The 16931-nt window shown below is 42.3% G+C and overlaps 1 protein-coding gene across 24 annotated transcripts in view; it reads right to left on the bottom strand.

Moving 5' to 3' along the window:
• Positions 1-16931, bottom strand: part of DNAH14 (dynein axonemal heavy chain 14) — a 459746-nt gene that overhangs the window by 85382 nt on the left and 357433 nt on the right. For all 24 annotated transcript variants that reach the window (XR_005596106.1, XM_039529958.1, XM_039529963.1 and 21 more), the window contains 6 exons: positions 13263-13444; positions 9558-9666; positions 9103-9228; positions 8477-8571; positions 7389-7548; positions 3944-4075 (listed from right to left, as the gene is read on the bottom strand). Coding sequence is in view for 23 of the 24 variants with exons in the window: in XM_039529958.1 (XP_039385892.1) it covers positions 3944-4075; positions 7389-7548; positions 8477-8571; positions 9103-9228; positions 9558-9666; positions 13263-13444 (804 nt within the window). In the remaining variant the exon portion in view is untranslated. The remainder of the gene's footprint in view (positions 1-3943; positions 4076-7388; positions 7549-8476; positions 8572-9102; positions 9229-9557; positions 9667-13262; positions 13445-16931) is intronic.

The raw sequence follows: 16931 nt of genomic DNA, 5'->3' as shown, positions 1-16931 counted from the left end.
ATCTCACCTAAACCTCCCTACGTCCTGGCTCTATTCTCCATTCCTATTCACTCTATTTAAATCTCCATTTGGGTCTGGATGCTCTGCTTCAGCTCCTGCTCCATCTGTTTCTCTGCCTCTAGCCACTAGCTACATACCAAACAGAATACCTGGTGAGATTCCCTCTTCTGAACATCAATTTATGAGAGGGTTAAATAAAAGGTGGTTTCTTACATTATTAAAGAATGAAAAAGGAATAAAAAATCATCATTCTCCATGTACACATATTCAACATCCCCACAAATAGGGACCTTGAGAGGAAGATTTCACAAACTTTCCCTCATGAAGAGCTTCCCACATGGTTTAATTGGGAGGCAGGGTTTGAATCTCTGAAACTGCTGCAGGTGTGGACTAGACAGTAGGCAGGCTTTGTGTCTCACCTCAACTTCTTGGGAACATGGACCCAATGGAGCTGCAATGTCAGGGATTTCCCTGTTTACAGATGGCCTGAGACCTTATTTAGAGGCTATATTACTTCTCCTGCCAAATTAACAGAGGCCTGGCATATGGACAATGCACATCATTCCCTAGAGCTGGGCCTGCCCAACTGCCTGTTTCCTCCAACCATGCAGATCTCCGGATGGACAGTCTTCCATGAAGTGCAATGGAAATGGAACTGCCTTCAGAATAGGGTTGGGGATCCTCACACAGTTCAAGGAATAAGACAGGACCCAACTGCTTGTATTACATTTTCTGTGTATGTATTTGAATATGTATGCGGTACACAGACACTGAATATACACATAGAATTATTGTGCTGTCCTTATGAGATAACTGTTGAAATGTTTAATCCCAATAAATATATTGTACACACTCTTTTCACGCCATGTATATATTTCTATAATCGAATTATTATTAGGTCTGTCGATTAATCGCAGTTAACTCACGTGATTAACTCAAAAAATTAATCGTGATTAATCGCACTGTTAAACAACAGAATACCAATTGAAATTTATTAAATATTTTGGATGTTTTTCTATATTTTCAAATATATTGATTTAAATTACAACAGAATAGAAAGTGTACAGTGCTCACTTTGTATTATTTTTATTACAAATATTTGCACTGTAAAAATGATAAATAGTATTTTTCAATTCACCTCATACAAGTACTGTAGCGCAATCTCTTTATCGTGAAAGTGCAACTAACAAATGTAGATTTTGTTGTTACATAACTGCACGCAAAAACAAAACAATGTAAAACTTTAGGGTCTACAAGTCCACTCAGCCTGACTTTTTGTGCAGCCAATCACTCAGACAAACAAGTTTGTTTTCATTTACAGGAGATAATGCTTCCCACTTCTTATTTACAATGTCACCTGAAAGAGAGAACAGATGTTCACATGGCACATTTGTAGTCGGCATTGCAAGGTATTTTTGTGCCAGATATGCTAAACATTCGTATGTCCCTTCATGCTTTGGCCACTATTCCAGAGGACATGCTTCCATGCTGATGACGCTCGTTAAAAAAATAACATGTTAATTAAATTTGTGACTGAACTCCTCGGGGGGAGAACTGTAGGTCTCCTGCTCTCTGTTTTACCCACATTCTGCCATATATTTCATATTAAAGCAGTCTTGGATGATGACCCAGCATGTTGTTCGTTTTAAGAACACTTTCACTGCAGATTTGACAAAACGCAAAGGAAGTACCAATGTGAGATTTCTAAAGATAGCTACAGCAGTAGACCCATGATTTAAGAATCTGAAGTGCCTTCCAAAATCTGAGAGGGACGAGGTGTGGAGCATGCTTTCAGAAGTCTTAAAAGAGCAACACTCCGATGCAGAAACTACAGAACCTGAACCACCAAAAAAAAGAAAATGAACCTTCTTCTGGTGACATCTGATACACATGATCTGCACTGCTTTGGATTGTTATCGAGCAGAACCCATCATCAGCATGGACATATGTCCTTTGGAATGGTGGTTGAAGCACGAAGGGACATATGAATCTTTAGCACATCTGGGATGTAAATATCTTGCAACTCCGGCTATAACAGTGCCATGCAAACGCCTGTTCTCACTTTCAGGTGATATTGTAAACAAGAAGCAGGCAGCATTACCTCCTGCAAATGTAAACAAACTTGTTTATCTAGCGATTGGCTGAACAAGAACTAGGACTGAGTGGACTTGTTGGTTCTGAAGTTTTATATTGTTTTATTTTTTAATGCAATGATTTTTGTTCATAACTCTACAGTTGTAAGTTCAACTTTCATGATAAAGAGATTGCACTACAGTACTGAATTAAGTGAATTGAAAAATACTATTGCTTTTATTTTTACAGTGCAAATATTTATAATAAAAATAATAAGTGAGCTCTGTACACTTTGTATTCTGTGTTGTAATTGAAATCAATATATTTGAAAATGTGGAAAACTACCATTTATATAAATATTTTTGGATTTCTATTAACAGAGCTATTAATCGCACAATTAATTGTGATTGAATTTTTTAATCGCTTTACAGACCTAAATATTATTGGTTATGTTAGCATATATATTGAGGTTAGTCAAATTAAACATGCTGTAATGAATTAAACTACCCTAGTCTACTGAATCAACTGTTTATGCCAGGTGAATTTTATTCAAGAACATAACTATACTGTGCAAAACACTCTTACAGCTAAATTCAAGGCTCAGATGACACACAACATATGCCCAAAAATGGCCTGAGGGGAATCATAAGGGGTAATTTTTGTGTCCCACTCCCCAAATCTTGCAGAGTTCACACCTCACAGGTCTTCTGCAGCTGGAGCTATGGAGAGTAATATTCCAGGGTGGGACCGGGGGTCAGGACCCTATATTTTAGAAGGTGCACTCTCTGACTTGGTTTATTTCTTTAGATGTAAATAACAATAAAAATCACCTCTGAAGTTGCAACGTATGTCTGAGATGTCTGGTAGATTGCTTCTTTTACAGAAGCAGCCAATGAGCAATCTGCATGGGAAAGTGCATGAGTCTATAGTTGGTCTGAAAACAAGTCCATTGTCTGATCTAAAAGTACTTGGGACCTGAATCTTGCCCCTCTTCTTTAGCCAGTGTTAAATTCCTATTTCTACTTTACTTAGAACTTGCTTAAAATTGAATTTCTATAAAAGATGTTTAAAAGACATTTTTGTATTTAAAAGTGAATTTACTGGTTGTGAAAAGTATCTGATAGGAAGGTAGGACCTAAGGAAGGAAGGAAGGGCTAGACCTTTCTTTATCCACAGTACGGGAACAATATGGCTCCACCAAATATATCTCAATCCTGATTCAGAGAGAGAACCTCAAAAAGACAGAAGCTTGGTTTTCTGGGCTATTAAATCATAGATCTCTCTATTGAAACTCCTAACAAGACAAGAATGAAAAGACCATTAAGGATGGTCACAGATGTAGAAAGATTTATATATGATGTGAGAGAGTAAAGAATAAATTGGTACTCAATTTATTTGGCTTTTTAATCATGCTCGGTTTCTATGAGCTTGCATAACATTGAAGTGAAATTGAGTCAGCACAGATTTTAATTTCTGTTTTTATTCCACGTTCTCTAAGGCATCTAGTTCAGTTCTTGGAATATAAGTAGCATGGGTTTTGCAAACCAATTTTCACCATTTCTGTTTTGAGATTACTGCCTTTAGGTGGATTGCACAGATATTACTAAGAACAGAATTTGGCCCATGAGCTTTATTATGGGTAACTATTTGATTAAGAGGCTGAATCAGTATTCCAGTAGAATAACTGTTTCATATGAAGGTTCCTACTAAAATAGCTAATTTCAGTTATTGTTGAATGCATTTGTATATGAAAGATCATATTCTAAGAACAGAAGATCATCTACCAAATGTATTCTTATAGGGACTTGTATTTTACTGGGAATATTAAAAGAGTTTTTGGAAATAATGATAATTTTATTAAATAAGATACCTTTTGTACTTCATGGTAGTGATCTAAAGCTAAAATCCAGTGACACATGGAGCAACAGGCAATAGACACTAGTCCCACTTTTGATGGGCTAAAGTCAGGTGATCTTACATATCTTTTCAATTGCAGAAACACCTAAAAAAATGAACAGGTTAAATATTAGAACAATGACTTAGAGTTCCCACAGATTTGAAGAATTATTACAGCATTCTTTGTTGCTTAAGGAGAAGACAATGGAAAGTCTTTTTGGATATTTTTTAGTTAGGTGAAGATGAGAAAAAACCACTATAAATACTTTGGGCAGGATTATGATCTCATTTTCACTGATGTAAATCCATAGAAATGTTACTGTCTTCAGTTAGATCTATATAGTATCATAGAAATATAGGGCTGGAAGGGACCTTGAGACGTCACATACTCCATTCCACTGTGCCGAAGCAGGACCCTGTAGTCCTAGACATCACTGACAGGTGTCTGTCTAACCTGTTCTTAAAAACATCCAATGACAGGGATTTCACGATATCCCTTGGTAGTCTATTCCATTACTTAACTATCCTTACAGTTAGAAAGTTTTTCCTTATATCTAACTGAAATCTCCCTTTCTGAAAGTTAAGTCGATTATTTCTTATTCTATCTTCAGTGAACAGGGAGAACAACAAACAGTGAACATGGAGAACAACAACAAAGCCACTCCCTTAGCAGAGCCGCGTTGCCAAGAGCTAGAGCCACCGTTGATAGCGGCCTAGGAACAGCAGCTTCCGTCACCGCCACCGCCTCCGCCTCAGCTGTGAAAATTGCACAAAAAATGTCTCTTTATCCTTCTCTGGAAGATCTGAAAGTGGACAAGGTAATTCAGGCTCAGACTGCCTTTTATTCAAACCCTGCCAATCCAGCAATTTTGTCTGAAGCTTCTGCTCCCATCCCTCAAGATGGAAGTCTTTATCCCAGACTATACCCAGAACTTTTTGAATACATGGGTCTGAGTCTTAATGAAGAAGGGGTACATAAAAACTTGCCAATGGTTGCAGGTACACAATCTCAGGGGCAGCCGGTAACGAGACCCTCCACTGTGAATTATATGGTAGCTCCAGTAACTGGAAATGATGTTGGAATTTGCAGAGCAGAGATTAAACAAGGCATCCATGAAATAATTGTGTGTAAAGATCAGGATGGAAAAATTGGACTTCATCTTAAATCTATAGACAATGGTATATTTGTCCTGTTAGGTTTTTTTTTCCCCAGGGTTCTCTGCTCGGTGCCCCCATCAGGTTCCCTTCGTTTGACCCTTTGACCGCACTCCTGTCCCTGTTATTTCATTAGTTGTCCCCTCGGAATCACTTGGCTTCCAGGTCCTGTGGATCCCCCCCTTAGACTGGGGGGAGGTCCTTTAGCAGTGGGCTTCTGCCTGCCAACTTCCTGGATCCTAATAGGACCATTCTCTTTATATGAGCCCTTAGCATATTTGAAGACAGTTATCTGGTTGTCCCTCAGTCTTCTTTTCTCAGGACAAAACATACCCAGTTTTTTTAACCTTTCCTCACAGGTCACATTTACTAAAACGTTTATCATTTTTGTTACTCTCTTTTGGACCCTCTCCAATTTGTCCATATATTTCTGAAAGTGCAGACACAATATTCCAGCTGAGTCCTCACCAGTGCCTGGTACAGAGTCTGTGCAAACAGTCAGGCTCTGGTTTGAGGCGGGCAGACCTGGTAGTTAGAGAGGTGGTCAAGAACAGGTACCAGGGTCAAAGACAGCCATAGAGTTGGGTCTGGGCTGAGTTGGGGAGAGGCTGTGGGTCAGAACTGAGGTCAGAGTCCAAAGACAAACCAAATCAGGTTTATAGTTGGAGTCCCAATTCAGGCCAAAGATTGAAGCTGGGTGGGAGTCAGTCTGAGGATCTGAGGGGTCAGGAGATGGATGCAGGGCTGGAGTGGGTCAGTAACAGGGCTGGAGCACAGTTGGACTAGGGCACGGGCAAGGCTGAAGCAAGCTGGAACAAGGCTCAGGTAAGGCTGTGGCAGGAATTGCATCAGGGGCAGGAATTGTACCAAAGGCAGGCTGGAAGCAGAGGGAGTCTACAACACAGTGAGACAGTGTGAGGATTCCTGGCCGGGTAGTGCTATAGCACAGACTAACCTGATATCTGGTGCCATCAGTAAAATACTTGTGCCTTGGGGTTATTTGACTCAGGCCCTGCTCAGGGATAGGCTGCTACAGCATGCCTGAGTGCTGAGTCACTGCTGGCTCTGTTGGAGAGGTGAATCTCGGTTGTCTGGTTGTGGGTTTGCCTCACACAAGGTGAAGGCACAGAACAATTTTTACAATTGCAATGGTGCTTAGAAAACAAAATGGAGGTTATTATTCAGTACAGATGTATACTGAGTTCAAAATATCAAACAGAATTCAGAAGTTGTATGTAGGCAGGTCCCCCAAACCATTACAATGCCCCTAAACCTTGATATTAAGAAGAAAATTCTGGTGAGGGAAGTGAGATTAAAAAACTTCCTGAACAACAAAAACTTATTAAAAAAATTGCCAACAGGTAACTAAGCCTATCTTTTCCTAAATTAACACTAATTATGTTCAAAAGAATTAGTATAATAAGCTAAAAAGAGATGTGTCATGGATACTAGGAAGCTCTGTTTTACAGCCAAAGGCAGTGAGAAGGAAATGAGTTGCAGGTGGACCACCTCCACCTTTGATGCCCTCAATATGAGACCACAAGGACACTCAGGGGGCAGTGCAGCCCCAAACAGATGCTGCTGGCCAAAAAAGCACATGGGGAGCATGTGCACCAAAACTGAAATATATATACCAACAAGCACTCAAAGAAGAAACTACTGGTTTAATTTTTTCTAAAAGCATTACTCTCATCCATTCTTTTCTACATATTGATAGAAAGGGGAAGGTTCTGTGTTCCTCCAGTTCTTCATCGAGCACTAAACCAGTTGAGTTGGGGAGAAAGGAAGCTTTAAACCACATCTGCACCTCCTCTGTTCTGTCCCCAGTCCTCATCTCAACTCAGAGCAGCCCATGAGCTAATCTAAATTGTGCCAGTTTGTAATAGCCCTCTATGGACAATTACAGTGGCACACAGCACAGTGTGCTCATGACTTTCTCTTTCCTCACTCTCCCACCCTGCCCCTGACATGGCCCATACTTCTGGAGCTGCCAGGGAGTCCAGCATAAAGGTATTATCCCAGGTCTATGCTGGGAAGAGAGAGCCTATCCATGACAGTAGGATTCTGCAGCAGTTGTTTCTGCCTCTGTCCCCTTTGTAGCCCCTTCATCCTGCCATAGTGGCATAAAGGGGCTGCAACATGGGACTGAATCTGGCCCAAAGTTATTATACAAAATTCAGTCTTTATTAAGACAAAATCAACATCCTTTGAAGAATCCTAGAAGAAATGAAGATGAATTATTGAGCACTATACCATCCCTTTACCTTTTCTGGTAGATTATCTTTATCCAGGGTAACCAATTTTTTGAGGAATCCTGCATCTGCAAGGAGGAGCTTTGCTGTTGCCCAACTAGGTTTCTTTTGCAGAAGAATACAAACTGCATTCATAACAGTTAGTACAAGAGGAGGAGGATGAGTGTATACTCTGTAAAAAAACAAAGAAACATTTGAGAAATTGATAACAATCAGCAGTTTCATACAAAATACAAGTATCAGAGGGGTAGCCGTGTTAGTCTGGATCTGTAAAAGCAACAAAGAATCCTGTGGCACCTTATAGACTAACAGACGTTTTGCAGCATGAGCTTTCGTGGGTGAATACCCACTTCTTCAGATGCAAGTCCGAAGAATACCCACTTGCATCCGAAGAAGTGGGTATTCACCCACGAAAGCTCATGCTGCAAAACGTCTGTTAGTCTATAAGGTGCCACAGGATTCTTTGTTGCTTATACAAAATACAGTGCTGTATATTTTCATTTAAATCATCCAGTATTGGCCCACCTCAAAGACAGGCTACTGGATTAGATGGTTCAATAGTCTGAACTATTATTTTAGTTTCTAAATTAATATTAATTTCTGTGTTCTTACTAATTAGTATATAACTATACTACAAAGTACTATATTGTTATTTTAATAGAACGGAGAAGAAAAAAAACCCCTATATTAACAGAGGAAAACAACTTAGATCTGATGACACCATCCTTCACCCCTCTTCCCTGAAAAAGGTCTGTGTATAAAAGTGTAGAAAATGAAAATTTCTGACAAGCCCCTTTTGACCCAATATAGGGGTGGTGGGTGTGTCTTGATTTAGAAAGAGAATAAACTAACCAATAGGAACGAATTTGACACATGAAAGCATAAAGAAGTAAGAGTAAGAGTGAGTGAGCTTGAAATGTAGGCAAGAGTGCATTGTTTGCACTTTCAAAATCATTTTCTTTAGTTATGGATGTTCTGAATGGAAGGAACTCCTGTGGAAACCTTTGCTCTGTTATGTAATTTGCCAGCATTATTATTCCAGAACTGAAGATTGTCACTGTTCCAACTAATAGCAAAGTTTTAAAACAAAACCAACCTACCTGAGTTCTGCAATGTGAGCTTTGTCCAATGCATCTAGAGCAGCGAGGGCCTTTTCTAAAGCTGGCAATACAGCATTTAGCTCTTCAGTTGCTTGCTACATTGTAAAAAAAAAAAAAAACCCAAACAAACAAAACCCCACAGCCCACAGAAAAAAGTTAGAGTTGGCATTTTCTTTTGACAATATGTACTTGAACAAAACCAGATTTCTGTAACAACCAGTAGGAAAATGTTTGTTTTGCGAGTAAGACACACAAAAAGATGATATGTGAAGTACTAAGATGAAAATGTTTGTTTTGCGAGTAAGACACACAAAAAGATGATATGTGAAGTACTAAGATGCTGTTCATGCATAGTTACTTTTCTAATCAGAATCATGCTTGAAAGAACTAAAACAGATATCTTTCAGTTTTTATTACTTTACATTTTATAATATGGTGAAGATTCCTAAAAAAACAGTATCTATGCTGAAGGCATATGAAAATTTCTGCACTTTTTGGAACTACTTATTTTTACCATAAATAGAACTGGATCATGCAAGGTTGTTAATGCCCAGACTGTTCTTAATGCTTTGTAAAACTAGGCCCACAGAAACCAAACCTGTGAGAGACCACAAGAGACTCAGTACCCGAGCGTATTCTTCCACAACTTTTGTTTCCTCAGCCATGATTTCTTCATCCTGTTTAACAAGAGTTCGAACCTGCTCCACTACTTGTGAGTCTCTATGAAGTTTTTCCACGAGTTCTTCTATCTCCTAACAGGAAAAAAAAAAGTTTTCCTTTGCAAAACATTTTGATTGCAGAATTTCATACACACTTGGTGAGATGACGGAATAGTGAGAAGATTGAAACATTTTCTTTTTCTCATGAGCCAATCAGAAAACTGAATTGTCTTTACTGTGTCTGAATCTCCTGTCAGCCATGGAAGTGTTGAAGGAGAAAGGGTATAATGTAACTCACTGGCAAGGGTGCTATAACAAGTAGGTTTTAGGTCCTGAATTTTGTGGAGAGGAGGAGGTGGAATGGGAGGTTACAGAAGATTTTTAAAGCCCACTACAGAAAGTAATTTGTAATTAAAACATACCTTTGATTTTTGCTCTATCTGAGGGCCAAGGGTAAGCAACTCTTCTTGCATTTCTGCAACCAGTGATGTTGCTTCCAGAAGCTTGGTCAGACCATTGTAAAAACAAGCCCTACAAATAAAAATTAAGTTGCAATGTGCATTATCTAGTTGTGTAATTTTATTTTATTTGTCATTAAAGATAACAGCCCAGTTTCATTCAATGGTCTATGCTAACTTCTGCTCTGGGAAAATCTAACTGAAGGAGTGGAGGGGTAGGCAGTAGCAGTGGAAATCTGCTACAACCTCCCCTCCAATGAAGGCCCACAAAAGGCCAACACAGCCCAAATATTTGCAGTATGGGTTGGAGAGATGGTCTGGGAAGGGAATCCAGAGATGAGCTGATTTACCACATCCACTGAGGAATCATACCTGGCAGGGTTATTATGGGGTCCCAACTGTAAAGACGGTGTTGCAGGATAGAAACAGGATTGTGGGGGTAATTTTGTTGCCCCAGGGAGAGATTAGCTTGTCCAGGAAAATATAATTTACAACTATTTCCACTTGCTCGGGTGCCTCTAGTGTAACAAATATATTTTGGGTGGTTTGTAATATTTTGAAACATCCTCTAGTATATGGACAGTGTGAAGATTAAGTAAAATATAAGTTATTATATATTGACTTTGGGATCTTTAGAAATAATTAGGGCTTTCAAGCAATTAAAAAAATTAATCATGATAAATTGTGCGATTATTTACACTGTTAAACAATAAAATACCTTTTATATAAATATTTTTGAATGTTTTCTACATTTTCAAATATACTGATTTCAATTACAACACATAATACAAAGTGTACAGTGCTCACTTTATATTTATTTTTTATTACAAATATTTGCACTGTAAAAAACAGAATAGTATTTTTCAATTCACCTCATACAAGTACAGTTGAACCCTGTTATGTCGCTGGCCTAGGGGTTTGCCAAAAAGCATCGAGATAACCGATGATCGAGATAAACAGGCGAAGCGGGGACCGGGTAAGCGGGGCCGGGCGGGCGGGCGGCAGGCGAAGCGGGGACCGGGTAAGCGGGGCCGGGTGAGCAGGCGGCGAAGCGGGGACCAGGGAAGCGGGCTGGGCGGGCGGGTATGCAGGGAACCGCGGGCTGGGGACGCGGGGCTGGGGAGCCGGGGAGCGGGCGGCCGGGGAAGCGGGCGGGCAGGCGGGCGGCAGGCAAAGCGGGACGGGGTATGCGGGGCGGGGCTGGCGGGCGGCTGGCGTAGCGGGATCGGGTATGCAGGGCTGGGCGGGCGGGCGGGACCGGGAAGCGGGGCGGTGGGGACCGGGAAGCGGGCCGGGCGGGCGGGCGGCGGCGGGACCGCGGCGGGCCGGGCGGACGGGCGGGCGCGGCGGGACACGGGAGCCGGGCAGCTGGGGACGCGGGGAGCGGGCGGCTGGGGCCACGGGGGGTCGGGACGAGGGGAGCCGGGCCGGGGGCCGGGCGGCTGGGGACGCAGGGCTGAGCGGCCGGTGAGCAGGCGGCTGGGGACGCGGGGAGCTGGGCGGCTGGGGCTGGGGAGCCGGGGGGTCGGGGACGCGGGGAGCCAGGCCCGGGGGGCCGGCGGCGGGGGACGCAGGGCTGGGCGGCCGGTGAGCGGGCGGCTGGGGATGCGGGAGCTGGGCGGCTGGGGCTGGGGAGCCGGGGTCGGAGCCGCGGGGAGCCGGGCGGCCGGGGACGCGGGGCGGGAGCCGGGTGGCCGGGGATGCGGGGCCAGGGCAGGAGTCGCGCGGCTGGGGACACGGGGCCAGGGCAGGAGTCGCGCGGCCAGGGAGGGATGCGGCAGGAGCTGGGCAGGGCCGCCGCCGGAGTTAGTAGTTTACCGGTAAGTGGCAAATTCGGCGCTCTTCTGTGCTCGAGATATTAGGGTTTGGCGAGATTAAAGAATCGACATAACCGATGAGAAACCGATAAGACAAAGAGGGAGTTTGGCGGTTCCACTTCTAAAACGTCGACTTAATACGATTGGCAAGTTAACCGAGGTTGAGATAAATGGGTTCGACTGTACTGTACTGCAATCTCTTTATCTTGAAAGTTGAACTTACAAATGTAGAGTTATGAACAAAAATCATTGCATTAAAAATAAAACAATATAAAACTTCAGAACTAACAAGTCCACTCAGTCCTAGTTCTTGTTCAGCCAATCGCGTAGACAAACAAGTTTGTTTACATTTGCAGGAGATAATGCTGCCTGCTTCTTGTTTACAATATCACCTGAAAGTGAGAACAGGCGTTTGCATGGCACTGTTGTAGCTGGCGTCACAAGATATTTACGTCCCAGATGCGCTAAAGATTCATATGTCCCTTCGTGCTTCAGCCACCATTCCAGAGGACATACGTCCATGCTGATGATGGGTTCTGCTTGATAACAATCCAAAGCAGTGCAGACCAACGCATGTTCATTTTCATCATCTGAGTCAGATGTCACCAGAAGAAGGTTAATTTTTTTTTTTTTTTGTGGTTCAGGTTCTGTAGTTTCTGCATCGGAGTGTTGCTCTTTTAAGACTTCTGAAAGCATGCTCCACACCTCGTCCCTCTCAGATTTTGGAAGGCACTTCAGATTCTTAAATCATGGGTCTAATGCTGTAGCTATCTTTAGAAATTTCACATTGGTACTTCCTTTGCGTTTTGTCAGATCTGCAGTGAAAGTGTTCTTAAAATGAACAACATGCTGAGTTATTATCCAAGACTGCTTTAATATGAAATGTATGGCAGAATGTGGGTAAAACAGAGCGCAGGAGACATACAGTTCTCCCCCAAGGAGTTCAGTCACAAATGTAATTAACACATTATTTTTTTAATGAGCGTCATCAGCATGGAAGCATGTCCTCTGGAATGGCGGCCAAAGCATGAAGGGACATACGAATGTTTAGCATATTTGGCACAAAAATACCTTGAAATGCCGGCTACAAATGTGCCATGTGAACGTCTGTTCTCACTTTCTGGTGACATTGTAAATAAGAAGTGGGCAGCATTATCTCCTTTAGATATAAACAAACTTGTTTGTCTGAGCATTTGGCTGCACAAGAAGTAGCACTGAGTGGACTTGTAGTCTCTGAAGTTTTACATTGTTTTGAGTGCAGTTATGTAACAAAAAAAAATCTACATTTGTAAGTTGCACTTTTACGACAAAGAGATTGCACTATACTACTTGTATGAGGTGAATTGAAAAATACTATTGCTTTTATCATTTTTACAGTGCAAATATTTGTAATCATAAATAATATACACTTTGATTTCAATTACAACACAGAATATAATATATATGAAAATGTAGAAAAATAGCCAAAATATTTAATAAATTTCAATTGGTATTCTATTGTTTAACCGTGTGATTAAAACTGCAATTAATTGCGATTCATTTTTTTGAGTTAATCGCATGAGTTAACTGCGATTAATCAACAGTCCTAGAAATAATATCAGGTAACTTTACATATAAAATTATGCATGTTAAATGGGTAATTGTGCATGCAATCACTCTTACACATCTGTATTCTATTACACAATATTAGTGCATACACGCTCATAGATTTTACAAGGATATTTTAGATGTCCAATTTTGAAAATTTGACCCATTGTGTTTGGTTTTGATATTTTGCTCCTTTGAAGTAGGATATTTTATGTGGCTGTACATTGCAGCAGAGCACAATGGGAAAATGTTATTAATTTCTCACCTGTTAAACAGACTTTTCTTTTTTGTGCTCTGTAATATGCTTGAAAAGGTGTCTATGAATTGCAAATAGCTATTAGGAGTGATGTAGTAGTGCCTTTTAGTTTCCTTCAAATATTTCTCAGTTGTTGTAGATGCACTTTTGTGGATTTCAACACATACCTGGGCAACTGTGTTTGTTAAGTTCTGGAAGGCAACATGATTTTAAATAAATATGAAAAAGTAAAATCTTCATATTTTTTAAGTCATAGTATTCATTTTTGTTTATATTTTGGTTCACATAACATTGTTAAATGCACAGGAAATAATAAATTAGTAAAACGATGCTTATTAATATTAATTAATGCTTATTATATTAGTATTAGTAATAATAATAAAATAAAGTAATAAAATCATGCTTCATATACTGGCATGCAAAGTTAATAGAAAATTTAAATTATGTACCTGTAACCAGAATTCTTTGAGATGGACTTTGGATATCCCCACTCAGGGGATTGTCCTAGCTGAGGGGTCGGCAACCTTTCGGAAGTGGTGTGCCGAGTTTTCATTTATTCACTCTAATTAAAGGTTCCATGTGCCAGTAATACATTTTAACCTTTTTAGAAGGTCTCTTTCTATAAGTCTATAATATATAACTAAACTAGTGTTGTATGTAAAGTAAATAAGGTTTTTAAAATGTTTAAGAAGCTTCATTTAAAATTAAATTAAAATGCAGAGCCCCCTGGACTGGTGGTCAGGACCTGGGCAGTGTGAGTGCCACTGAAAATCAGCTCGTGTGCCGCCTTCGGCACCTGTGCCATAGGTTGCCTACCCCTGTCCTAGCTGATGCAACTTAGGCAATTAAACCTTCTTGTAGCAGTGTCTCTTGGAGTGATCATGTGTTCTTCCTACCCCTCTCCTCTGTTCCTGGATATTCTGAGGGTGAAGCTATAAAAGGGAGCATGACACCCTCTGCCAGCTCAACTCCTTCCACCACTTCCCCAGAGCCAAGTTTTATTAGGACTCCAAAGAAGATAGGAAGGTGGGCAGGGAATGTGAATATGCAGAGTCTATCTCAAAAAACTCGAGTTACAGGTTACTAAACTTAATTCCTTCTTGGAGAGTCCTCTGAATATTCCCACTCACAGGAGACTTTGGCAATCAATACCTCATGAATGGATCATGGGACTTGGAGTTCTAACTGAATAGAAAATGAAGTAGTGCCCTACCAAACTAAGTGTCTGATCTACACAGTAGATCTAGGGAACAGTGTTTTGTAAATGTATGTATAGAGCTCCCTGTACCAGCCTTACAGATCTCAGCAACTGGAACATTTCTAAGACATGCCATAGCAGTAGCCATTGCTCTGGTCCTAACCAGTCATCCATACCTCTCATGGCTCATGTAATATCGACAACAGTACGATCACGGGTTCTGACAATGACAGTGAAAAAGATGCCAGTGTTTGGCATGTGGGTGTTTCCAAGTGGTCTTACGTTCTTCGCTTAGTCAGATCAATCATGAACATACAGCTTGCACCACAACACCATAAACAACCAAAAGGAATGTGAAAGAGATTTAACATTAAGGAACTTCAGAAATAAGCTATTTGCGAGACTCTTCAGCAACACGTCATCGAGAGGCTCTCTGACTTTCCTGACAATATCAACAACATCTAAACACATTGGAAGGAATTCAAGACCATCATTCATAAGGCATGTGCTGAATCAATTGGATAGTCCACTCACTGCCATACGGATTGGTTTGGTGACAACAATAAGGAAATCATAGCACTTATTCACTAGAAGAGAAGTGCATTTTGCACTTGGCAAAATGAATCCTCTAATCAGCAAATACCAGAGACTTATCATTGGCTTAAAGCTGTGTTCAAAGGAAGCTGCGTGACATCAAGAATCAGTGGTGACAAGCATAGGCCATGGAGATCCAGAGTTTTGCTGATCAGCATGACATGAGAAGCTTTTTTCAAGCAACAAAGCCATCTACGTTCAAATGGCACAATCCCTCTGTGAGCCCAGGACAACTCCATCTTTCTTAAGGACAATGGCCTTCAAGCAATGTTGGAAGGAACATTTTGAGACTCTATTGAACCATGAATCTGAAGTCTCAGCTGCCACCATTGAGTCCATTCCTCAGCATCCAGTAATAGAACCGCTTGCTACCCCCCGCCATCTTCTGAGGAAGTCTGGCATCACTCAGACAAGAAACAACAAGGTGCCAGGCCCAGATGGCATCTCTGGGAGGTTTTCAAAGGTGGTGGAATAGCCAGAGGTGAAAGTAAGCTGGTCCGGTCCAGTTCAGCATACCGGCAAGAGCCAGTACACTGTGGCGGACTGCACCGGCTTCCGCGGCTGGGATTAAAAGGGCTCTGGGCTCCCCGCAGCGGCAGGGAGCTCCAAGCCCTTTAAATCCCACCCGCAGCTTCGGCGGCTGGGCTGGGGCCGGGATTTAAAGGGCTCAGAGCTCCCCACCACTGCAGAGAGCCCAGAGCCCTTTAAATCCCACCTGCAGCTTCGGCGGCCGGGCTTTAAAGGGCTCGGAGTTCCCCACAGCTGCAGGAGCCCTGAGCCCTTTAAAGCCCAGCTGGAGCTGCGGTGGAGATTTAAAGGGGCCAGAGCCCCAGGCCCTTTAATTTACCTGAGAGCCCTGGGTTGACTTAAAGGCCCTGGGGCTCCCAGCCACAGCTGGTGCCCCAGAGTATTTAAATCTTGAGAGGCCTCGCCTCTTCTGGTTGAGGCCACGCCTTTTACGGATGAGGCCACGCCCCCCTCGGGACTCCGGCAGTACCGGTAAGTCCTGTAAGTTACTTTCACCCCTGGGAATAGCATTTGTGCAAAAACTGCATAAACGTTTTGTTAGAATTTGAGTTAATGAGGAAATTCCATCCAACCTAAAGAATGCCGATATTGTGACAATTTTTAAGGAAGGGGACAAGTCAATGTGCAGGAGTTACTGAGGTATTGCCCTCCTCTCCATTTCTGGGAATGTCCTTCTTGCATCCTTTTGAACTGTCTCCTCCCTCTTGCTGAAGATGTCCTTTCAGAATCCCAATATGGTCTCAGACTGTCTCAGAGCACCATCAACATGATTTTTGTTGCATGACAGATCCAAGAGAAGCGTAGAGAACAACACCAGCCATTGTTTATCGCTAAACCGATGATTTAGTCATGGATATTTTTAGTAGAAGTCATGATAAGTCACAGGCAATAAACAAAAATTCACAGACCGTGACCTGTCCATGACTTGTACCATAAATACATCTGCCTAAATCTTAGCTGGGGTGCTGCTGCTCTGGGAGAGTGGGCCAGGGGACAGCTGCTTAGGAGGGCACCAGCTGCCGGGGACTGCTGAGCAGTAGCTGTTCTGGCCGCCCCTGGTGCTACCTCCCCCACTGCTCCGGCTGCCCCTGGAACCACTGCTCAGGCAGTCCCCAGGGCCAGCTGCACCTGCCGCTGCTCAGGTGGTCCCCAGGGCCAGCTTCCTGGGGACACCCAAGCAGCGTCCGGGGTGGATGGCCCTGGGGCCACTCCGGCAGCGCCTGTTGTAGCTGGCTGCAGAGCCGCTCCAGCAGGAGCCTATCATAGCTTGGGACTTTCCCTCAAGAATGGGAAGACTAAAGTGCTCCACCAGCCTGTCCCCACACTAGTTGCCTCCATTCTCCCACAAATTGTCACTG

The sequence above is a fragment of the Mauremys reevesii genome, linkage group 3 (genome assembly GCF_016161935.1).
Source record: "Mauremys reevesii isolate NIE-2019 linkage group 3, ASM1616193v1, whole genome shotgun sequence".
Classification (NCBI taxonomy): domain Eukaryota; kingdom Metazoa; phylum Chordata; order Testudines; family Geoemydidae; genus Mauremys; species Mauremys reevesii.
Note: the sequence above shows the minus strand (reverse complement) of the source record. Positions and strands in the feature narration are given on the sequence as shown.